Source organism: Dicentrarchus labrax, unplaced genomic scaffold, assembly GCF_905237075.1.
Source record: "Dicentrarchus labrax unplaced genomic scaffold, dlabrax2021, whole genome shotgun sequence".
Classification (NCBI taxonomy): Eukaryota; Metazoa; Chordata; class Actinopteri; family Moronidae; genus Dicentrarchus; species Dicentrarchus labrax.
The window spans coordinates 16,568,306-16,592,741 of record NW_026136708.1 but is presented as its reverse complement, the minus strand read 5'-3'; the positions used below and the strand labels follow the sequence as shown (position 1 = coordinate 16,592,741).

Sequence of the window (24,436 nt, the reverse complement as noted above, 5' to 3'; positions counted from 1 at the left end):
CATTAAAGTCAAATAACCTATCACCACACTATTAATTCCCATCCGGAGTACATAGACTTAATTCCGCCCCCACCTGTACACAATAAATTCCAACCATGTCCTAATTAACAGAATCAATTGTACAGCCAAAAAAAATAATAATAATAATAAAAAAAACCCACTGTGGCTCATAGGAATAAACATCAACTTACCTGTGTCGATAAACATATGGCGAAGACAAGCACTCCAAGCTGAACAATCGTCATTTTGGACATATTTTTTTCTTTGTTTGTTGTAATTATTTTGTTGTTGTTGTTGTTTTTTTTTTTGTTTTTTTTTTTGTTGCCTGTAATTTGGCCCAATGGAGGAGGTTGCCCACAGACGCTGCTTCTCTCTACTGTGGACGCTGCATCAGACGGAGCTTTATATACCGGCTGCAGGTCTGTGACGTCACAGGGCTATAAGGGACAGAGTCCCTCACATGGTGGAAATAAAGGAGTTTATACAGGAGGATCTTCACTTACGGAAACAATGGCACACTTTATGGTAAGTGTGCATACAAGTAGAGGGCTATTTAAAAAAAAAAAAAAAAAACCTTTTTGGAAGTCAGCTGAGCGCGCATGCTCCATCCCAGTCTTACATTTTTTATTTTTTTGTTCTCCACTTTCCTACCATAATGTGTAAATCATAGATGGGGTTTAAATGCCAGCAGCGTGGCTCCAGAGTTTCACCAACAGTGTGACCCAGGGAGCCAAACTGGTTACCGTCTATATACACCTGCACACTGCTTCCACCGTTAGGTTGCCATGGTGATAACGATTCGTAGGCTGCTTGGTTCGGGCTATAATTGGGTTTCATCATTATTGAGATGTCAATATCTATTTCAGCAGATAAACAGCTAGAGCTATAAGTGTGACAACAGCGACACCTAGTGTTCAGGGTTGTGCTGCACCGGGTATTTATAAATCCAATAAAGTTTGAACGTCAAGTCCTTCCTATTAAAAGTTCTTAGTAACTACAAAGTAGAGTGAAAGTTGTGATTTAACGTTACTAAAAGTGATTAACGGGTTTTTTTTTAAAGAAAGTTTTAGCAAAAGGCCTCAGAAATGTGTAAATCGGTTGCTAAGAAACCGCTGCCCAATCAAAAGCAATCAGCTATGTAAACAGGAAGTTACTGTCGCATCCCAAGCTATCGATTTTAACTTGGAGGTGTACAGCGTTGAAGTGTGTTATAACGTTATATCTTTGTAAATGTAGTTGTTGCTTTGTTTTATTTAACGTTATGTCGGTATCCAAGAAGAAATACTGACGTTGTATTTACTCGTTAACATAATGGCAGTCTGTATGTTGTATTATATTTGGGAAATTTAATTATATAATATAACGCTAATGTACAATCTTCAAGGTGATTTAAGTTATATCATTATTAAATATAGCTTCATATTCTGTTGCCTCTTTTACTTCTCACCCAAAATGGGTCATTTATTACCAAGTTAATGTTAGTTTTGTTACTTGGTTAAGTTAGTGGGTGTAAATATTTATTAACAACTAATCTCTATGTAAGAAGTGTGTGCAGTTTAATTTAGCCATGCTAAAACTCCACTTAGTAGACATTCAGAGCCACCATAGCCTACAGGATTTACTATTAAATATAAAATCGTACACAAATAAGCAGCTCAGCATTAGAGAGGGGGTTGCAACTACAGCACATTTTGATTTTATATGATTTAATTTTAGTATTAGATTTGGCCTATGGGTTGTTTGAATGTAATCTGATGCAGGGAAAGCACCAGGCTATATTCATGGGCACAACTATTCAAAAACCAATGGGTGGACATCGCCCCCTAATGGCGAAAAGACATCACTGTAAACCACAGGAGATCACATTGTATATCCCGCCGTTAATGCCGAAGACCAGACTACAACATTTTCAATCACCATCTAAATTGACAGGGTATGTTCACTGTAATCATGTTTCCATGGGCTGTAATGCAAATAATGATACACAAAGTGGCCAATTTATATGATTCCATCCAGATGTTAGGGATTGTAACTTTAGACCTATAAATACTGTCTATCATTTGTGTAAGTGGATTTCTGAGGGAATTGTGAGACGGTCTTATCCCCGCTTTCACCCCCCAGAGGAACCTAAAGGGACAGCGCTCCCTGCAGAGGCACCAGATGTGCGCTGTTATGGAGAGCCGGAGAGAGGGGCCTTTTGTGAGGCATCAGATAAGCCCTGTTCCCAAAGCCGGGCCGGATCGGGTATCATCAGCGGGTGTACGAGGGGGCGAAACCCAAGCCCTGCGCACTGGATCGGATTTCTGTTTACACGAGCCTGGTCCCTGGATTCCTCCAACCAGAGCAGACCGAGGACGGCTGGAGACAGAGAGGAGAAAAGGAAAGGAAAGGAAAGGAAAAGGTTTTCTCCCGTCCCTCCTGTCTGTCTACCTGTCTGTCTCTCTGCATGGGGTTTTAGTGACCAAGTGAAAGTTCCACATAAGGGACTGATTGGTAATGACATGCCCAAACTTTATCACCTAAATAAAAATATAATTTAATATACATAGGAGTGTAAAATAGTAAAAATCAAGTTGTGCAACTTATCTAAAATAACACTGATGTGTGTTGAATGCAACTTGATCATCTCCATGTTTTCATCACTAGCCTGGAAACATGATATTGTAATAAATCCCCTGGCCTTTACCATCAAGAATAACCATGGGACAAATGTTTATCAAAGCTCTTGTTTACGCACAGGCACAGGACACACACTCATTGTGAATGTAAATCCTGCCCTCGGGCATATGGTACTTTTCCTAAGGCAAGGGGTAGCTCAAGGGCCAAATGTGAACATTTCAGGTGTTTTGTGAGCAGTGCGCACGCATACACACTCAATCTCTCTCTCTCTCACACACACACACACACACACACACACACACACACACACACACACACTGATCAAACAGATGCCTTTTTGAGAAAGCCCCAAACATTCTGCCATGGTATCATTTAACCCACCGCGCTCTTTTCATCTCTTTATTTTAAGACAAGAGTATTTGTACAGTGTTTGTACTGTGTCCCCTTAGATAAAACACAGTCTTTGCATTCCTTATGAAATGTATCTGTTGAGATTTGGGAGGGGTGGGCGCCAGGTGTTGGGTTACATTAACTCAGAGGGCCCTCCCTTCCCCATCCGGAGAGGATAGCGTCAAGACACCCATAAAGAGCACGAATCAGACAGAAAACCAGGCGACTCTGCTTTCATAATAAAAGCGGGAAATGTGTTGCGTAAAAAGCACAACGACGGAACAACAAACTTTATTCATACACGAAGAGAGCTCATTTTTATTTGGAAGATATATATTTCATTGTGTAGCTTACAAGGTGTTCAGTAATACAAACAGAAGAGATGGTGCATTGGTTAGTAAGTGTTTGAACAGAGCTCATGAATCTTAAAGGGCAAAGTTTTATTGTGTCTGGTGTTTCCTCAAATATGTTTTTAAATTGTATTTTTTTGTTAGTTTTTGCAGGACTACAAATGTTATAACATACAATATAAAAGTTAGTAAAGTTTTGAAACCTTTTAGTGACTAGTTTTGATCTGGTTTGTGGCGAAAGACAACGCTGTTAAAGTTTCATTTCATTGGAATTCAGTTGATATTATTCGATATGAGTGTCACATTAACAAACTTTATGTTAATTCCTTCAAAGCATTTCCATTTTGTTGTGTTTCATACTGACATCAAAGCTTCACAATTAAGCCGCTGATTTGTTAACTTTGGTTCTAATTCTAAAAAAAAATCACGTTACTGTAAGTCATCATTAAGTATTTACTTTGAAAGTCCCAACCGGAAGCTGCATCGTTGTTACCGGCAGACACATGACGGTGGTGGAGAAGAGAGAGTGGTGATTGTTCGGAGCGGCAGAGCCTCTAGCCCGGAGCGCACGCATGTTCAGTGGACTCGAATGGTGTGAAGCCCCAGATGAGGGTCTCAGACGTCCGGGAATGACAGCCGCTGTCAACGGGAGTGACAGCTTTCACTCTAAGCTACTCCACTAAAAAAAAACCTCCAGCTGACACTCAACACTGATCCGGATCGGATCCAGCCCGAACCAGGACTATGCCAGAGATGGAGAAAGGGAGACCACCGGAAAATAAACGCAGCAGGAAACCTGCGCACCCCGTAAAGAGGGAGATCAACCAGGAGATGAAGGTGAGAGTGAGTTTGTGTACCTCTGCCACATTAGTTTTTGTATCCAATGAGACGCGTTGTTGACCGAGCGATAACTTCTGTGCGCGCACACCGTCCTCCTACTCACAGGCAACTGCGCACAAATCAATGCTGGGAATAATCACACACATACTCTGTTTGTTGTCCATGAATGCTCCCCTTGTGTCTTTATGTAAACAATCATACTTTATGGACACACTTTTTGTTGCAGACTTAGAAAAAAAAACCCACCAAGAACTTCAAAATTTGCTCCCCTTAGAAGACAAGGAATCATAATAACTTTAAATATAAACTCAGAAAATGTCACACACATTGACGCAGGACGTTGTTGGTTGTATGATGTGAAGTAGTGAAGAAGAGTAGGTTTGCCTTCGCCTTTCTGGTGACGCCATGTCAGGCCAGCTGTGGCCGGACGCTAATGTCCAGCGGAGATCCAGATGTGCGTCACTTCTTCCCCGCTCTTGCGGTGCGCACACTTGTTGTACCACAGAGGCTTACCCTCATGCCTTCAAAAAAGAGACAGGGTATTTATATCCTTTAAATAGCCAACCTCAGCCTTACAATGGGAAAAATTAAAAATAAAAATCACACAATTTTAAAGGATCCACATCAAACTAAAGCTCCTATTCAAAGATAACGCTCAGTCGGGTATGTCCTTTAACAATCTCTCCTCTGGTGCTTAAAGGACAGTCGCTGCACAGGCAATAATAAGTTAAATCACAGTAACAGACATGATTCCCTCCCACCATTATGAGCTTATTACTGCATGGAAACTAATCCATGGATTGTCTGCTTTGTTTGGGTTTGGACACTGGCTATCTGAGAGTGTTGGCTGTGGTGGTTAAGGGATATCCGAACCTCCTTCAAGCAGGAGCTCAGAAATCTAAAAAGACAAGCAGTTTTTTTTGGGTGGGGGGGGAGGATATTCTGGCCTTTTCGTGAGAGAGGAAATGTGGTCTTTTTGTGTAAGTGGTTTGGATTGTAGCGCTTGATATCCAGGGGAGGTGTAGTGTTACAACTTAACTAATTTTAATCAAAACATGTGAAATGCTATCCCCGCTTGATGTGAGCCTGCCTGGGCTGAATCTCAGGGTCGGCCCCGGTTTGTTGCCTTTGGCTGCAACTCTCTCTGTGGTTTGGGATATGGCTTGTCACTCTCACAAAGCAGATGTTTGTCTGAACTGCCAAAAAGAAACAAAAACAACATTGTGGGAAGTGGAGGGCTGGGTGAAAAAAAAAAAAAAAAAAATTGCCCGTCTTTCATTAACAAGAAAACAGAAACTCTAAATGACACTGAATTGTATGCATATAGGAGAGTTGCCATCAATATAGTCCTCTTGTACACCCAAGTTAGACGTGATGTGAAACATACAAGAACTTCCTAGACATGTGCACCTTTAGGATGAGTCCAGTGATGAAAGGGGCAAAAGAAAGACAGTTAGGAAAAAAAAACATTCAGGAAGGCAGGCAGGCAAACTGATTTCTAGTTCAGCTGAGGTCCAGCCTGGTGTTGTCTCTGTAATACATCTGTTTCAACACCACATTCGGACCTACTCCCTCCACGTCAGCCCCAAGCGCAGCACCAGACACCGGATACTTAACTTTAATCATCGTTAGGCATATTTAGCTGGATATGATACCACTGCTTGCACTCACCCACACACTCTCCCAGACACACACACACAGCAGAAAAGTGAGCAAGCAAGGGAGAGATCCATTTCTTTGAGGCCCTAGTGCAGAGCAGAGGTCGGAGTGAGGAAAGCAGGGGAAAGAATGTGCAGTCAGTACTACAGCGCTACAACACCACCACAGCAGGCTGGCTGTGCTGGAAAAGGGTGAAACCTGAGAGGCAGCGCTGTGTCGGGTGTCAGGGCTGGAAGGTGCTGGGGTGGAGGGGAGGATTGTGAAGATGGGAGGTGTGGGGGAGACAAGGGGAGGGACAGGGGAAGCTGGGGAAGGAGAGGGGAAAGAGAGAGAGTGGTGGACATTGGAAAGAGAAGAAGGGAGAGGAGTGGGGCATTTCCGAGAACCGTGGGACCTCGCTGTGGTGTAGGGTGTCCCGCTCTGATTTCTGCCCGTTCCGGATCAAGTTTCTCCTCCAATCCGGTTCTCCCAAAGCCACAGAGAGAGGTGGGTGGATAAAGAGAGAGACCTTTGTGTTTTTTTTTTCATCTGGTCGTAATAAAAAAAAAAGGGACCACACATCCCATCTGCGGAGAACAGTTTTCTTTTCTCCCTCTTTTTCCAATTAAAAGAGATAAACAAAGGATGATTCATAGATTTCACACTGGTGTTAGGTTTTAAACCTTTCCGTCTCAGATTTAGTAAGAGTAAACAACTTGAATACATCATGGAAAAAGCGTCATACTGTACTCCACTGTGCCCGTATTCATTTCTCCAGCTAGGCTGGGGCTGAGAAAGAATCCCTTGCATTGATTCAGAGTAGGAAGGTCTGATTATGTTTAACATAGGATAAAAAGTTCCACTAACAACCCTAAGATGTACGGTCACAATTTCCCATTTGCAGGCAGGCTATGGCTCAGTTACCCTATCCCTTTACATAGAAGGTTCATCAGTGATTTCTTTTCCTCTTTTTCTCATGCAGACGTTTGCAGAAAGCACTATGAACGAGCTGCTGGGATGGTACGGCTACGACAAGGTAGATCTCAGAGACTCGGAGGCCAACGAGATCAGAAACTACAGAGAAAGGCGTCAGCATGTGTCTGTGCTAAAAGGTGAGGGCAGGTGTCGACAGTTCACCGCTAGAACAGGGTCTTCTTGAGTTTACACTAACAGGTTCTGCAGGTTTCAGTGCAGACATTGAGTCACTGTTCACATTTTCTAGACATACTCTCCTGTAGTTGCAACTTCTCACGTTTCATTCATTCAAATACATCTATTGTTTCTCAACACGTTTGTACCAAACATCAGTGTAGGGCATTGTTACGGGTGCAAAAGTTATTACAGTATCATGTAAGCCATACTGTGGATTAATGCTATTGTATTACACGAAACCTCTGAGTCATTAGCATTATATTACGTTTATGTGTTTCAGAAAACTCGTTGCCAAAACCCAAGAGTCTGGACACCAAAGTTGGTCATTCAGTCCTCACCATGAAGAGTGGAGAGAGAGAGTCCTCCAGTGTCCCCTCCTCTTCACCGTCCTCTTCCTCAACAAGTTCATCCCTGACCACCCCCAAAGAGCACAAGAGTGCCCCTGTCATTGTCCCCCTTATAAAGCCATCAGCAGGTAGTGAGCTATGGGACTACACATTCAAAGATATGATTTAAACGTGTAGTCTTGCTGCCCCCACACTTAACTCATGACTTGTATTGTGTTTATATGTGAAAGGTCAGAGTGCAGGGTCAGCAATGTGAATGGGGTAAATATGGGTTTCAGCAATCTCCTTCCAGAGGTTTATACTGTTAAATATAAGTATTATTATATTCAATAAGCTCAGCTACATTAATCTCAACAAGTTGATGTTGATGCTCTATAGCCTTACCTTGATATACTGTACTGTACCGTACAGTAACATGTTATGTTGTTTTGACTGTGTACTAAAGCACCTTGTGTACTGTACATACAGGGCAAGAACTGTAGCCCTTTTAATGCTTTACTCACAATATTGATGTAAAAACCTTCAAACATAAGATGAAAATCACTCTCAGTGCTCAAGTGGTGCAGAAAATAAGAAATAACAAGGGTGCAGCACAATCTCTGGACTCCCTAAAAGAATACTGCCCCAAGACTTCTTTAATTAATTCAGAGCAGGGTACATCCCACTGGACGCTTTGGAGCCCCTCCAGCTGTGAGCTAAGGTCCCATAATTCTGTAACATACTGACAGTATTCAAAGATATTCTTTATCAGATAATTGGCTGAAAGATCAGTTTTCTGGTCAAAAAGAGCACAGCTCATGTCTCTGAAGTTCTGGTGAGATTGAATAATTACACAGTCCACTGGAAAGCACTTGCCAGGTTCAGACTACGCAATATGAGCAAAATTATAGCCCAATCCGGCGGATGTAGGGCATAGGGTGGAGTCTGGAATGATCATGATTCAGATGGATTTTGTGTAGTTCGTCTTTGTGAGTGACAATCGACGCAGCATCTGCATCAACAGAAAGTCTAGCATGTTATAAATGTTTTCCTTACACGTGTCCCAAATGTTGACCAGTAAGAGCACAGAGCATTCTTCCGTGCACAGCTGTAAACATGGTGAAGCATAGAGGAATAACGTTATTAGTGCTGCAAGAGAGAACTGTGAAACAAAGGAAAGGTCATCGCCGTTTTTTTTTTAAGGCTTTTCCGAACACAAGACAGCCAGTATTACAGACACTGCCATCGTTTGTTTACATTGTCCTTCTCAGATGTCAGTTCCTCGCACCTCCTTCCCATTGACATCACACAAATCGTGAAAGACGGCAAGCAATGATTAGTCAGGGACCAACGTGTAGTCAATAATGTCTCTTGGCCAAGTCACAGCAAGAGTTTATCACTATATAAAACAACAGACGATGATATTGTGTAGTCTGAACCTGGCATTAATTTTAGCTGTTCACAGATGTTGGTAGGTAAGACTTCTAATATCCACATACACCTCTTTTGGAGTTGTTTTAGCAAAGCTTTGTAGTAATACTTTTTCAAACTGCGCTCATTAATTATCTTCTAACTCTTTTTTTGCTTTTCCCCTGCAGTGGAAGATGTACAGAACGTGCAGATAGTGTGTGTTTGGTGCCAGAAGGAAGGGGTAAAACGCTACTCTCTGTGTATGGGTTCAGAGCTCAAGAGCTTCTGCAGTGAAAAGTGTTTTGCAGCCTGCAGACGGGCCTACTTCAAACGCAATAAGGTTAGTGGTAAAATGCACAATACATATTAGGATCACTGTGGCCGGTGATAAAAAGTTGTGGTTTGTCCCTTTGTTGGTGAGATGTTGGAAATCCTGATCTATATGGTAATTCATTATCTGTAGATTCAGGGCGTCTCTGGGCCTTTAAATGTCTTCAATATGATTTTGACAGGTCTTATTACTTATATAAAGTCAGTCTCTCTTTTAAATGTGTTTTTGGGGAAATTTTGGTTTTGATCATGCTGTATCAACGAAACCAACATAGATTTTCTGATTTCCCTTCAAATCCTTCATGCTTTTTTGTAATTATGAATGTGAAATAGGCCTTAAATTGTATTCATAATAGTTCTAAAAAGGCTTAAATGTAACCTGACGAAACCTGCAGAAACCCTGAAATGAGTTGTTATATTTTTTAATGTGTGAGTTCAGTCGATAGTAGACACACATACAGGTACTGAAGGTATATGAACAGTTTGTGCCAGCTGTGTCAGTCTCAATACACGGGAGACCCAGGCATCAAGTGGTTTCTGGCAGGTAAACAGACCTTCAGAAACAGATACTTCTGATCTTGTGAGGTCATAACTGATGGATTCATTTACAGGAATTTAGAAAGGGGGGATCTCTGAGAACACACTTTCTAGTTATTATGGAGGAACCAGTATAGGAATGGTGGGAGGGAGGTCAAAGTTTGCAGAGGACACTTAGTATCAGTTTCGCGTTAATGGAGGAGGGGCCGGCCATTAAGTGGCTTTGGTCTGGAGGACAGGAAAGCTGCAACTATGGCGAACCGCTCTGATGCACATTGCCATGATTTTTCACCTTCCATTACGACATGGATATACCCTCTTTAGAGGTGCAGTGTGACAAGCAGCTATATCACCTTTCACCCTCACTGTCGTTTATACTATGGTAGGTTTATTCACACGTCAACAGACAAAAAGGAGGGCTGAACAGACTTTGTGCGCAACAAGCCCTCTAGTTTTTCGGAGGTGGGGAGGAAAGCATTGCCGTTGGCTTGTCGCTGCTTGTCTGAGAGGAAAGCCAGGAGGCCTGGGGCGAGGTGTCCACTTTCAGTGCATACCTTACCTTCAGCTGCCTCATGTTTCGTAACTCAACACGACTCAGTGGGTCACAGAGATGGGGGAGCACTCAGATCCACAGCAGATCAGCTTACATGAATCAAAAGGAATTTCCTATATTAATACTGGCGAGGCCATTAATAATATGACAATACATCACCTGCATTATCTCTGTACGCAGTTGCAGAATTGTATCTGTTTCACAACACAGTGATTTCCCTTTGTCGTACTGACCTTTAGGGTTTGGTGCCCTGCATAAAGTTCAAACTGCTTCTAAACTTGATGACAAGGGAGTTCATTTGAAACTATTTATTGCTCTTGTTATGTAAGAAGCTCAAATTTGGTTTAATGACCACAGAATGATTCCAGTATAGCATTTTGATTTAAAGCAACTGCACCAACATCATCATGAATTGAAGAATGAATCCATCAAAAGTAGCGTGAACTCAGGTCTGACAAACTGCTTCACGTCATGTGTCTGTGGTTTTCCCCTGTCAGGCCAGAGATGAAGACGGCCATGGTGAGAGATCGCCTCAGCACACCCATACAGAGGACTCGCCCAGACTGGTGTTGAAGATAAACAGCAATGTCAGAGTAAGAGGACACTATCAATGCATCTTTTGTTTTTCCAATGTAAAGTATTATGAATACCTTACAAAATTACAAGCAACAGTTTTATACACATGTAGCTTGCATTCTTCTTACATTCAGAGGTTGGCAGGAAGTCAACCTGTCTCCCATTACTGTATATTTGTATAGAAATCGTAAAGTTTTTAGCTAGGATCCATCACTTCAATAACCCCCCACAGTCTCTCTCCCCTGTACCACAGGTATGTGATTGGTGCAAGCATGTCCGTCACACTAAAGAATACCTGGACTTCGGATCTGGCGAGGAACGACTCCAGTTCTGTAGCACCAAGTGTCTGAATCAGTACAAGATGGATGTTTTCTACCGAGAAGCCCGCGCAGCTCTCACCAGCTCCAGCCCAAGCAGACCTAGCCCAGAAGGGAGGCCAGACAGCATTATGGCTGGACAAAAGCTACTCACTCCTGAGTCTTGGAACAGCAGCAGCAGTGCAGGAGAAGCTCGTCATAGAAACCTTTCCCCTAAAGGGCCTACGCCAATCCATGGATCAGCAGAATCCACCTCCATCTCCTCCTCAGAGGCATCCTCTTCTAATTCCAAGGTCCCTGTCTCTGGGCTGAGGACACTGGAGAGACCCATCCAGACTCCTCAACATCCCTCTGCTGTGGAGGTGTCACCTCACTCTGCCCCTCTTCATCCTCCACCCCCTCCTCGTCCCACTCTGGAACATCAGCCGGTACCTCAAATCCACATGCCCTTCATCAGACCTCCTCTTCATGCTCAGGGCCTGAAAAGCCCCCTTGCCAACCCACCTAGACACCCAGGCCCCCCTTCCAGCCCTATCTACAGACCTCCTCACTCTCCTCACCTGCAGCCCCCGACCTCCTCTTCCATGAATCCCCCTGGGATGATGCATCCCTTCCCAGGAGCCTACTTCCCCGGCTTGCACTCTCCTCCTCTGAATATGATGCCAAGAGGTCCTGTTCCAATGCCTCCCATGATGAACTTTGGTATTCCTTCCTTTAGCCCACTTCTGCCCCATCCCACTGTCCTGGTGCCTTATCCCATCATTGTTCCCCTACCTGTCCCCATACCAATTCCTATCCCCATTCCAGTCCCTTCTAAGGCAACCCTAGAAACTCCAAGTCACAGTGGTGTTATCCAGCTTGTGCCAGAGGGGGCAGACAGGAGTAGATCCAGGGCTACCAGACCACCATCTCCAGGGATCCCTGAAGGGGACAGCAGATTGGTAGCCAACAAATTGGGTGGAATTTTCACTCAAGCTCTCCCCTCACCAAGTGACCCCAACATAAGGGACACAGATTGGGTTAAAGCAGAGAGGCCATTCCCTTCTCCAACATCCACACCCCACAGTGGAGCATCCTCTCCAAGAGCACAGTACAATGAATCCCCCTGCTCAGCCTCAGAGTCGGAGGGGCTGGCAGACTATAAGCAGCAGCAGTCAGAGCGACAAGTCATCCAAAGGGTTCTTCAAAGGACCCAGGTGAAGCTGGGGCCCACTGCAAATGGAGTGGTGGACCTATCAGGGCTTGGTGAGTCAGGAACAGGTCAGGGTACCAAATCAGGGCTCCATGATGTCATAAGACCCACCCCTCCTCTACCACAGTCCCCTTCACATGACACTGTCTGCCACCACCAGGGCTCTCACACTCCACCTTCACACACCCCATCCAGCCCCACAGGGAGCAGCCATCCATATGATGCCACGTCCTCTGCCCTGACATCTCAGGACCACAGTCCAAATGGCATGTCCTCCTCATCCACACCCGCTAGTCCGGACTCCTCCCTACCCCAGAGAGTACCAGCACCACCCCCTGAACCTGCACTCAGTGAGCTGGAGGCTATCAAAGAGAACAAGTGTTCTGTTGTTGGCCCAGTGCAGGTTGAGGGCCCAGTCAGTCACTCAGAAGAGCCCTTAGCAGTAGTCGGGGAGGTAGGAGAGGACCCCCATGTTCCTGATGAGGACCATGCCTATGCCCTGCCCACAGCGCCAAAGACAGGTGGGACCACCACCCCGCTGCTCTTGCCCAAACTCAGGGACAAGGGTAGCCTGCGGAGCCCTGCTAATATGCCCAGTGCTGGAGACATGGAGCCAGCTCTGAAGAGGCGATGCCTACGAATCCGTGATCAGAATAAGTAGAGGACGGAGGTGAGAGATTCTACTACAAGGCGATGCAGTATAGACAGCATTACTTTCACTAGCTGTTCTTTCTGATATTACTGAGTTGCACATTGGAAGAAGGGAGAGACTACTGTACCTCATCTTACTCATATGAATACACGCTACAAGCAGTCTGTAGGTGGGATTTACAGCATTTTAGAGATTGTCAGGTGAATTTATTCTGTATACTGTCAGGATACTGACTGCTTAGTTGCATAACCTTTCTAAATCCCATTGCATTGTTCTGTGTGGCAAACCCACCCATGTGATTCTGTGTTGGTTAAATTAAAAACCAGCAATTATGTTTAAATGCCATTTGATTAGGGATTGGAAAATGTGTGCATACACACATTCACACATACAGATAGCAAGCTTAATCACAGGTCTGATAGTATGCGCGTGGTCACTAAACAGCATGGCGCCAAAGAGAGAGAATCCCAGTAACCTGGCACTCCTCTGGGCTCTTATGTTACAACAGGGGAAGGAGGTGGAGGGCACAGGCAGTGAGAGTCACTTTGAAAGGCGATCACTTGACCACAACCTGACAGTCACAATGCTTTGTTTGCATGGCAGCCTGTTTTGTAGGCTCAGTTTTGCCAAGATATGCGAGTGCATGTCTGTTTAAGAGGGATGGAGAGATTTTTTACATTTTAACCAATTAGCTGATGCCTTTATCCAGAGCAGTTTGCAATGTATGAGAAGGTAGCAGGGTCAATGTCTTGACAAGGACAGATGGCTGCTGCTAAATCAAAACCATGACCTTGAGGTTATGGGATGGTCTGTCCAACCTGACACCCAGACAGAGAGACAGATAAAGTGAGGTTGACTAATTGTAACTCCAAAGTCAAACTGTTGCTCCTTGCAGAACAAGGAGGCAGTGCAGACATCTTTCTGAGGTCGCTGTAGAGACAGAGGTGATTGTCAGGCAGACTACAAGGCGCTGTAAATATGAGAGCCAGCCCTCAGCTGTGATAGAGCTCTGGGGCTTCACTAGAAAACACAGGGGCAGAACCAGAGCGCTCCGATTACGCATGTCATAATGACACCCTGTTCTGGCGTCTCTCTCCCATGTATGACTTTAAAAACTCTCCTCTCCCCTTTCAAGCCTTTTCCTTCTCCTCACTCACCACCGTTTCCCCAGCCAACCAGATGTTGTTGTTAGAATACAGCAGAAAATCCCTCCTTACTTTAGACCAATCAAAGGGCCCATTGATGTCACTTGCCTGATTGGTAGTCAAAATGGCTGTTACACCACCCGTCGCCCTTACCCGTTGGTATCTCGCCATAACGAGATCATGTTACCATTTTACTTTATGTCCTGTGATTAATCCACTGATATTACAGAGATGGTTTAGATTTCAACTTGCCTGCTTTTCTCTCCATTTTCCTCTCTAAAGGCCATGGGTCAGATTAATAATTATGTTTTAAAATGATGGTTGTTGATAACATAAACCTTTATCTTAAACCCCAGATGTTTTGTGTACAAGTTAAATGATTCCCTTTCTCTAAATGAGTTCCCACTTTGCTCTTTGTCTTTTGTTGTGGTTTCATGCGTCCCCTTAGTAACCAATACATATGAAATCACAGCATGCTGCTTGTGTCGTGCAGATGGATTTATGGCCTTGCGATGTGTGTAATGGGAGCTGGCTGCCTTATGTGAATGACTTTAGCTTGCCACCTCTGTGTTCTAAGCCGAACATTGCTGTCCAGTTCTATTGTCTCCACTGCTAAAAGTCTTTTAAAAAATCTCCCACTCTGACAGAATCAGCAGCCAACTGAAGGATTTTACCTCAGGAAACAGCCCGTTTTTTCGTCTCGGTTTTCCTTGCCTTTATTTGGGATATTTTATAGCCCCGTGTAATCCGATCCCACCACATGGGTATTCGCTGAGCGTTTGAAACTAAAACGCAATGAGACAGAGGGAGTACAGAACCCTGGTTTGGCCCTTACATGTGAGTGTGTGTGCGCGTCTGTTTACATTTAATATGTGTGTTTGAATGAAAGTCTGTGTTAGTGTGTGAGAGAGAAAAGGGCCAGATGTTCTTGGTTTGATTGTGCCCTCTGCAACAGTTATCTGAGTGTTGACATGACTAAAAGCCTCATTCTCAGTGTTTATGTAGAATGGGCGGATTAAGGAATGAGTGTCCAGAGCAGGAGGGGTTGATATAAGATATACTAGAAATGGAAATTACACAGAAACAGCCCAGAATGTATAACATCTCACTACTCTTTCTTTCTGTTTTTTGGCTCTCCCTCTCTCTCCACCTAATGAACAGACTCCCTGTTTAACACTGTAATGGTAGTGCCAGATTCAGTGCCACGCCCTCTTGTGGACGACGCCAGTGCTAACACCCTCCAGCCAGTCCCCCTGCCTGTCAGCCCACCAGAGTGTTGCTCTGCCTGTAGACCAGCAGGGTGCCAACCCAGGAAGCAGTCCAGATGGCCATATTATCAAGTCAACGTGGGGGAAGAACACAACACAGTCACACATTTTGTCCTGGACCAAAGAGTATTGTTGGCTAGTGTGTTATGTTGTGTTCAGTGAGCGCTTGATATGGAGCATCTCAGATCTTCTCCCTGTCTGACATTGCCCTAAAGTGTGTCTGTGTGTGTATGTGTGTGTGTGTGTACACAAGTTAGTGGGGCTGCCCAGATGCGCTCCTCCTCCTCCTCCTCCTCTCCTTGCTGTACACAGCAGACAGGGCTCTGATCAGCCTTGTGTGGTCTTCTCAGATGGAGCCTGAACATGATCTCTTTCCAGGGGAAACGGTTTGTTTTCTCTGCCCGGCTTGCACAAAGAGCCACATTGTTCCTCTCCCCATATCCCACGCTGACTCCCCACTCCAGGTTTTGGGTTACCTGGCCGACGGGGGCTCAGACTTCAGGAGCTTTTTTTATTTTTTTGACCGACAGCCAGGAATATAGTATACTCTTCTCCCCTCCACCTCGCGCCCAATCTAAATACGGTACACAATAACATACTAGTTCTGAGGTTTGATTCCTCACAACTGATTGCCTGTGATTCCCTACCTTGCTCACTCCCTTCAAGGGAGGAGAGAAATTCTGAGATTAAGAATTTATCCTCAGGCAGTTTATACACTGTGTGGAGAGAGCCTGGCTGGGCTGTTAAAAAAAGATGACTGAGCAACAATCTTTGAGGAGAAAGGATGCTCCCTCTGCCTCCTCTAAAACTTTATAATTTTATGAGGGAACACCTACTGATATACAGTAGTTGAGATGGTCTGTGGACACATCTTGATGACGCTGGTCCGTAAACGTGTGATTTACAGACCCTCCCTCACCTTTCACCTGATCTGCCAAAGCTTTGATAGCAAATCAGAATTTGAATCACTTTTAGCAACGATTGCCATGCATGTTTGCTTTAAAATCCTGAACATCCATGGCATATGACAGTTTAACTGATCCTGATTCTGATGGGGTTTTTTTTTAACGTCACTGGCTCTGATCAGACAATTCTAAAAAAAATCAGGCTTGTAATATTACCAAATGTGGTATTATACTCAACCGTCAAATGCTGTAGTATGCAGCGATCAGTATTACAGTTCCCGCTATTGGGGACACCTGATGAGATTTGATCCAGCTAGATCACTCAGAGTCTTTGTCAACACTTTTGTCCCATTGTAAGATTTCAGTTTTTCTAGTTGAACTCTACACAGATACTATTTGATGTTATATTAACTTATGGATGATGCATCTGTAGATTTTCACAAAAAAGTACTTTATTTCTTCGTTTGTTTTTTCTTTGATGATTGTATTTTGTGAGCGCTGAAGCTCTTAAATGCCCCTTGCCTTTATGTTTATATACTGTATGCCCACTAGAGCGCAGTGTTTGCCTTTGTAACTTTGCACCTGCCTCATAGGCAGTCTGCTGACACCCATATGGCAGATTACTGACTGATATCCGATGCCAAGTATAGCTTTTCCTCCACACCTTGCTGCCATTATTTTCTCATTACATCCTAATATTGCCTATAATTACAGCGGTGTCATACCAAGAAGACCCAGGGTGCCCTTCAAAGCCTCTTCTTAATGAAGAGTTCAACAGTCCCCTGGGATAAGTAGTCATCACAGCCTACTCCTAGAATAACTCCAAATGTGGCCCACCCATGCCATCATTCCAAAACTACATGCATCAGTTTGTGTGTTTGTGTGTGCCCACAGCAGCGACACATTTCTCCCCACTCATTCCAGCCTACATCTTCACCACAGGTCATGCCATTATGTTAGTGTCATCCTCGGCTGGCCAGGGGACTTTGTCAACAGCTTGTATGAGTCAGTGATGACATCACTCCATGCATACAGCTGCAGTGTCAACAACCGGTCCTCTACTCTGACGCCAGAGGCCCAAAAAAGACATTGTTAAGACTGCCATTGTTGGTTTTATTGCACATTTTAATCATTGCCATTTCTGACCTGATATAAGATGTGTGTTAATTCAATGTTTGGACAAAAAAATACTTTTGTGTCAGACATTTTGTTGCTGTTGTTGCCTGAAATTCATTGGTGCTTTCTGACCTCCCCTGTTTAGCCCACTGTCTGAATAGACTATTCACAGATTGTATTTGAATATAGTTTCAGTAACCAAGAGCTTTGGTGGAGACCTCTTTGTAAAGTAAAATAAATAAAAGTTATTCTAAGAGCAAGAAAACGTCTGATGTTTTTTCACAGTTATTTTCTCTTTTACGATTTTAAATGTTTATCTCGTTTATACCTAAGAAATTATATTTTGTTGTTCTGTAACCTTCTAAATCTTAATGTAGGCCTATGTTAGCCTAATTAATTTACATACATAAAACTATTATGCAGATTTTGAGCAGTAGATAAGAATTGCTAACACACATGCTTCCCTGTAAATGTCTATTTTTAGGGCCAACTTTTCTGCAAGGCAGCGCATCAGCATTCCTAAAATACTGGAAGTTGGTCGAGGCCCTGAGCTATGACGGTAAAATAGATGAATGAGATAAGAGAACAGGAATTCCGGCTTGGTAAGGGTTTACTAGGAACAGTGATTGGGGGTATTTAGGGGTGCAGTGATACCCTGGCCTGGGGCAGCTTTCAGTGGGTAAAACAGAAACCAAAAACTGCTTAAAACACTTATCACTACACAGGAAAATAGATATGGGATTATATTTGTGAAGTCACCTATAGTTAAGCAGTATAACACCGGATGTAGGGCTTTGCCTTCAAAATAAAAGCATTGATCGCGAGATTACGCTGTATCATAGTGGCGTTGCGTTTTGTCGCTATTTTATTATTATCAGCATTTTATTATTTTATATGTTTTACTCCAAATCGTATTGGGAATTTTTTTTTAATTTAATTTTTAATTAAATAGACGTGAAACTATTTATATAACACATTTGATACAAAAGATGCACAGTGTGCTTCACAACTGATGTAAAATACACATACAAATAGGAACATCAAAGACAAAGAGATATGTTGACAAATAATATGTATTTACTTTCTACATTTACATTTACTAGCCTATATTAAATTTATTTCTTTTATCAAATGTACGTTTTTTTTATTTAGTTATATATAGCTATTAAATATATATTTATATTTAAAATATTTCTTCATTATTAATAAATATGAAGGTTATATAGTATTATACTAGGCTATCATTATACATATATCTATAATATAATCACAGGCTATAACATTTCTCCTCACGTGTTTTATAAATCTTTTGTGGTGCGTTTCAGTAAAAAAAAAAAAAAAAAAAAAAAAAAAAAAGTTCTCTGAAAGTTTTAATTTGACAGTTGTAACCGGAAGTTGTGCTGTTTTATTCTATGTACCTTGACAACGATCTGCCCTACAGGTTGGACACGTTGTGGTCGGATCAGATTTTGTTGTAGCCTACCTGGGAACGGACGGGGCTCACCTGAGAGTGAAGCGCGTCTCCATTCGTGCTCTCAAAAGTCCGCCCGGGGGTTTCACTTTCCTGCGAGCCATTAATGAAAAAGGAGACAGACAGCGCACTTTGGCTGCGGATAAATAATTAACCTGACTTACTCAAGCCGCAGTTTACAGAAGAGCTGGCATGAGGAGCTGAGCCAAGCAGTAGCGGAGTGCGCCCTACTCGGGACAACAACAACACAAAAACAGGCCTACAGGTGTTTTTGTTTTATTATTTTTTTTGCTGTTTAATGTCATTTGAGCTGGATACACTGCGCTGTAATCATGCTTGGAGCGGAGAGCAGACTGGAGAGCCGGTTGAAGAAGCTGGAGTCCCTGATGAGGAACCAACAGTCGGCTCTAAACTTGGAAACTCTACTGGTGAGTTTGCATTTACCTTCAGGGTCTGATTCAGGGTAGGTGTCACAGTCAGACAAGTGAGTAACACACATAGCTGTGCTCTAAGTAGGTTAATTATTATGCCTCTTGTCTAGTCTCAGAGAACAGCTGGAGTGAAGAAATCAATCTAAGCCAGTGACACAATCTAAAGAATACTAATAGTTGTTATTGTGTGAGTGAATAATTGGACGGCACTCTTTATAATGTTTAAGATAACAATGTGTAAAGCTCAGGTTGTCAATCATTCCCACCTCAATGAGTGCTGTAGTTTCCTGTGTTGAACACACTATACTATATTTGACAGATATGATGGGATGGGAGTTTTATAACAAGCAGATGTGATGGGATTTTAAAAGGTGAATTAAAGCCATTAAAGGACATAAGAAGCAAACAGTGCCCTTCCCTGAGATCTAATTGATAGTTCACCTATTTATCTTTTTCCTGCCACTCCATCATCATTGAGTCTTTAAGCCTGGCCTCTAATTGACATGCCCTCCCTCTGACCTGTCTTAAGAATGTACTTAGCTAAACTTTGATAAAAAATAAAAAAAAAACTAATGCCACTGCTGAACTCCTCTGGCCCAACCTCTGACAACAGAGACACATTTTTGAGCTGACACGGAGCAGCTTTTTTGTTCTGGACATTACTTTTTTTTTTTTTTAACAGGATCTCACACCAGGCCACAACCAATGCACACAGCCACTTATGGAAATATGCATTTTAAAGTATGTTAGAGCCTAATGCCTTTCAGACATACCTGAGGAAATGTCGACAGTGGATGAACATGCTTTTCTGCATGGTCTCGGTTTTTTGCTCAACAGGAAACAGTCTGATGGGAAAATGTTTACTTTCGCTGTTGCTTTATACGGGTTTGTTATTATTATTAACAGAACCAGCCGTGGTTGTCTGTCAGGTTATTTCTGTGACATTTGGTGCAAAGAACAACCCAGACAGGTCATACCCAGGGTTCATCATTGGGGTCAATATGTCAGCCTGATGAAGATGAGGCAGTTGAAGAAGAGTCGATCTACACTAAACGTTGTCTACATTAAATTGCCGCTCCATGTTGTAATATTTCCTGTTTGAGGAACCATGTCTATTCTCAGCACTGGTGAGTCATAAGTCCAGTGTAAAGCCACCGCTCTCAGCTTCACATGAGCTAACCCCAATTTATGTCGTACAGAGATATAATCGGAGTGATCCAGTCCACGACTGTCCATCCGAAACTCACTATTCAGTTTTATCACTATAGTCTGGTTCCCGGTCGTTCTGTAGGGAGCACAACAATGGTCACCGTGCTGCCTAAAGCAGGGAGATACCAGACAGGAAGCTGAAGTCACTTCCTGGAATTGAGATGGCGCTGACCTGCTGTGACCTCCCATCACTATTTCCTGTTTGTCCACAGTCATTTTTGTTGTGTGTGCACAAAAGATGTTTTTTTTCTGTAAAACAAAGGATTCAGTTCTGAGTCTGTGAAGTTTATTAGAATATACGCTGCAGTTGATTTTTTTATTTCTATCTTTTACAGTTGGGAAAAGTTATAAGTGTAACTGTTGTTATTCCGAGCCAACAAAGCTTGTGTTTGCTAACTAAGTAATCCATAAATTACCTGTGTGGGTGATGATTTTCAGTCAATACTTAATTATTTGTTAATGTGTTTATGTGTTGTGCTGTAACGATACGTTTTATTTGAATAATGATAATAGTATAAATAGAAAATGTGACTTGATTTGCTGGTCAGAAAAAATAAGCAATTTTAAGGCATCGATTTAGGCTCTTGTGATGGAAATTTCTAATTTTGGACATTTATATAGACTTAAACTCTAAATCTAATATTCAATCAAAAATGGATAGAAATAATCATCTAGTAGTATTTTATTTTTTATTTCCTTCTGCCAACCAGGGCTGAGCAGCACAAGAACAATTCATTTTAAATGATACTAATGAACTTGATGATAATCGAAACATACCAATAATATGAAGTATATGCAGGATTAGCTTATACGTAGGAAAAAACACTATATAAGAAGGGTATCACTGCTCAGTTTATAGCATAATCACAGGATGTGTCAGAGACCATGTAAACATAAGCTATATGACTATAAGCACAGTAGCATACAAGCAGTATATTCTAACTAACATGGCGGCACTATGTGTGTCTTATTCTACTTCTGTGTTTTATTGTTAGTATTCAAACATAAAATGATTAACAGAGGTAGGTAACATTCAAATATGTACCAGAGGTATGTAAAATCTCCTTTGTGAAGAATGTAATGTGAAGAATGTAGTTTGTATCAGGGGAGGCACCTTTATTCAAAACCCTTTTCGATCAGCAGAGACAGGACGCAGTTCACATTCTGATGCAGTGTGAGAGCCTCTCCACGGTTGCTGAATGTGCTCAGGCAGTATCAGCTCGCAGTGGAGGAGGTGGGAGGTGTTGTCTAAGGGCGGAGAGGACGCTCAACCAAGCCCGAACTACAGAATCATGTTCAGATTTGTCCAGATTCCAGAAGTTTGAATTGTCTTCAGCACTGACTGGTCTGAGACTCAAATCAAGTGGAGAGAGATTTAAACCTTGAACGCTTCACACCACATAATAACACGGCTGTATGATGTAAACAGTGGTGGGAAATACGGGATAACCATCGTGATCGTTGTCCAGATTAATAATATCATGAATTCCCAGAACAGCACACCATCTCTGGTCTCACCGGCTTTCACCTACCCTTCTGTTTTACTGGTCTTATGCTGCAGATCATTCTTGTACAAACAAACTGTCTGCAAGACTCCTCAACTCCTCCAACAAAAGAATGCAAGGGAAGCTCCTGTAGCTGTCCACTAACTCCACATTTGAGTTTATTCAGCAACCTCCTGAACTATAGTGTTTCTAGTCTTAGTTTTTACATATTAAATGACTGTATTCATAACTTTTGGAACTTGAAATCGATGAATTCTGGACAGATTTGACGAGGGTGACAAGATTTTGATATCACTGAACCTCAGTTCTGGTCTATTTCTAACCTCTTACTGAGTGAACCACCATTTTCTGTTCCAGATGATTATTATTATTTATAATTAAAAACTGCTTTCAGGTACAAGGAGGCAACAGCTACTACATACACACACACACACACACACACACACACACACACACACACACACACACACACACACACACACACGGGATGCATGATAATTATCAGGGCGGATAAATTATCTGCCAATAATGTGTGTGATTTATAATATCATTAAATTATAGCCAATAAATTATCCGTCCATAATAATGTTAATTAATTTTGAAGTCTCTTATGCTCTATGAAAGCCAAAGTATGTTTGACACACACACACACACACACACACACACACACACACACACACACACACACACACTCCAAATGCTTCATTTGAATCTGCTAGAATTAGATTATATTTCCATAAGATTCAAATGTTAATACGGCCCACTGTTGAAAACAGAGTTCCTTCTCTACTGCAGTAACCGTGGCCGTTACAACACACACACACACACACACACACACACACACACACACACACACACACACACACACACACACACTTGGTGTAAAATGATCACAGATCCTGGAGCGCTCAGCCTGAATCCAGACCCATAAGCTGTTTGTCCCACAATAGCTTCTGAGCCTTCAGGTCTATTTCCACCCGTCTGCGGTGGGGGGGAGATCTCTCCGCACAGCTGCTATTTAAAGGTACAGAATTGTTCCACATGCCCCTGCCCACCCACGCACATGTCCCCGAACACACAGTCCAAAAGACACTAAAGACCCGACTCCCCAAACCCCATATACACACACACACACACACCCTGAATGACTCCACTTGACCCTTGTTTTTGAGGAACAGAAGGTCATACTTCACCCTAACCCCCCCACCCACCTGCCCAACTGCCCTGCCAGCCTCATGCGTTCGGCTCACAGAGACATTTTGGTTTCCATGTGAAACTCAACACTGCTGATTTAAGCGCTGATGACACTACTGAGGCCCCGGCTTTTAGTCTGATGTTGCCCCCGGCCCTCTGGATTAAGCCACTGGGAGGAGTTGGTGTTTGTTTGGCCGGAGCATGCGTTGGTTGACCTAGGTGATAGTATGTGTGTTTGAGCGGGGGGGGGCTGTAATGGCATCATCTGAGTAGTTACTGTTGTTGTGTGACTTGTTATGTCTTTACATCCCAACCTCCATTGTCTTCCTGTCATTGTATTGCTGTGCTGCACATTAGCAGTCTCATTTTGTCTACCCTTAATGTTGCACGGAGGAGCACATGAATCACAAATATGTAATTCTTTCCTTCCTTCCTTACTTGCATCCTCCGTTCATTCAGTTTTTTTAATATTTTATCAGTCAGCAGAAGGTCAGGGTTGCTAACTAACAAGATTTGTCCTGACAGATTAATGTGAAAAAAATATTCCTTCCTTCCTTCCCAACATAAATAAAACTTGAATGAATCAGCTGTGAAACTGTATTTTAATATTTCTGAATTTTAAGGAAGTAATTCTAAGGTTGAACTTCTTATTGAATAAGGTTTTTGATACATCAGGGGTAAACCTAGAAGTTTAGTACTTTTGTACTGAGAATCCAAACCTTGTTTCTGTGTATTTGTCAAGGGTTCATTGATTTTCTTTTTTGTCTTTTGTGTCTTTCAGGATTCCATGAATGCATTGGCTCATGATTTGAACTATCCTGCCCTACGGAAAAACAAAAACATAGATGCCTTTCTGAACCGATGTAAGAGCTGCAGTGTGTTGTGGTGAAGGTCAAGATTCTCGTGCTTAGCTTGAAAAATACCTATGATGTTGTTAAATACAACTCAGAGCCCTCTGGTCATGAGGAATTGAGTATGTTGCTGGTTTGTAAATGAATGCAAACTTTTCTGTTAAGTAGAACTTTTATGTCGTAATGAAAAGCATGACTTTCCAGACCTTATCTTAATCCTTCTTCTGCAGGCCACATACTAAAGAGAGTGCAGTGTTTACAGTGGTTGTTTCTGGAAAAGGGTCACAAAGACATAAGAAATATATGAATAAGCCTCTCTGTAGTCTATCAGTGATATTTTTGTATCCAAATCAACTGCTATTTGGCCTTTACAAATTATACAGTCAAAATATCTCTAAAGTTAGATATGTATCACTTTTGTGCAGCCTGCTTCTGCTTTTTCTAATCAGTTTTTGAGAA

At 42.5% G+C, this 24,436-nt stretch overlaps 2 protein-coding genes across 5 annotated transcripts in view; both read left to right on the top strand.

Annotated features, from left to right (window-relative positions):
- The first annotated feature begins 3,878 nt into the window (after nucleotides 1-3,878).
- On the top strand, nucleotides 3,879-17,581 carry LOC127367922 (sine oculis-binding protein homolog). 2 transcript variants are annotated; one of them, XM_051408174.1, is made up of 7 exons: nucleotides 3,879-4,196; nucleotides 6,820-6,949; nucleotides 7,270-7,464; nucleotides 8,914-9,065; nucleotides 10,643-10,738; nucleotides 10,975-12,900; nucleotides 15,189-17,581. In XM_051408174.1, the coding sequence occupies exons 1-6, from the start codon at nucleotides 4,104-4,106 to the stop codon at nucleotides 12,889-12,891; spliced, it is 2,583 nt and encodes an 860-aa protein (XP_051264134.1). In that variant the 5' UTR covers nucleotides 3,879-4,103; the 3' UTR covers nucleotides 12,892-12,900; nucleotides 15,189-17,581. The 2 variants fall into 2 exon arrangements, with proteins under 2 accessions (XP_051264134.1, XP_051264133.1); XM_051408173.1 differs by having other exon boundaries at nucleotides 10,954-12,900.
- A 1,168-nt stretch (nucleotides 17,582-18,749) lies between these two features.
- The window catches only part of rock2b (rho-associated, coiled-coil containing protein kinase 2b), a 32,584-nt gene continuing 26,897 nt past the window's right edge, over nucleotides 18,750-24,436 (top strand). For 2 of the 3 annotated variants that reach the window (XM_051408171.1, XM_051408170.1), the window contains exons 1-2: nucleotides 18,751-19,215; nucleotides 23,908-23,989. In XM_051408171.1, coding sequence (XP_051264131.1) covers nucleotides 19,120-19,215; nucleotides 23,908-23,989 — 178 coding nt within the window. In that variant the 5' untranslated portion in view covers nucleotides 18,751-19,119. Of the gene's footprint in view, nucleotides 19,216-23,907; nucleotides 23,990-24,436 lie in introns of all 3 variants that reach the window. The other variant, XM_051408169.1, reaches the window with a different exon arrangement.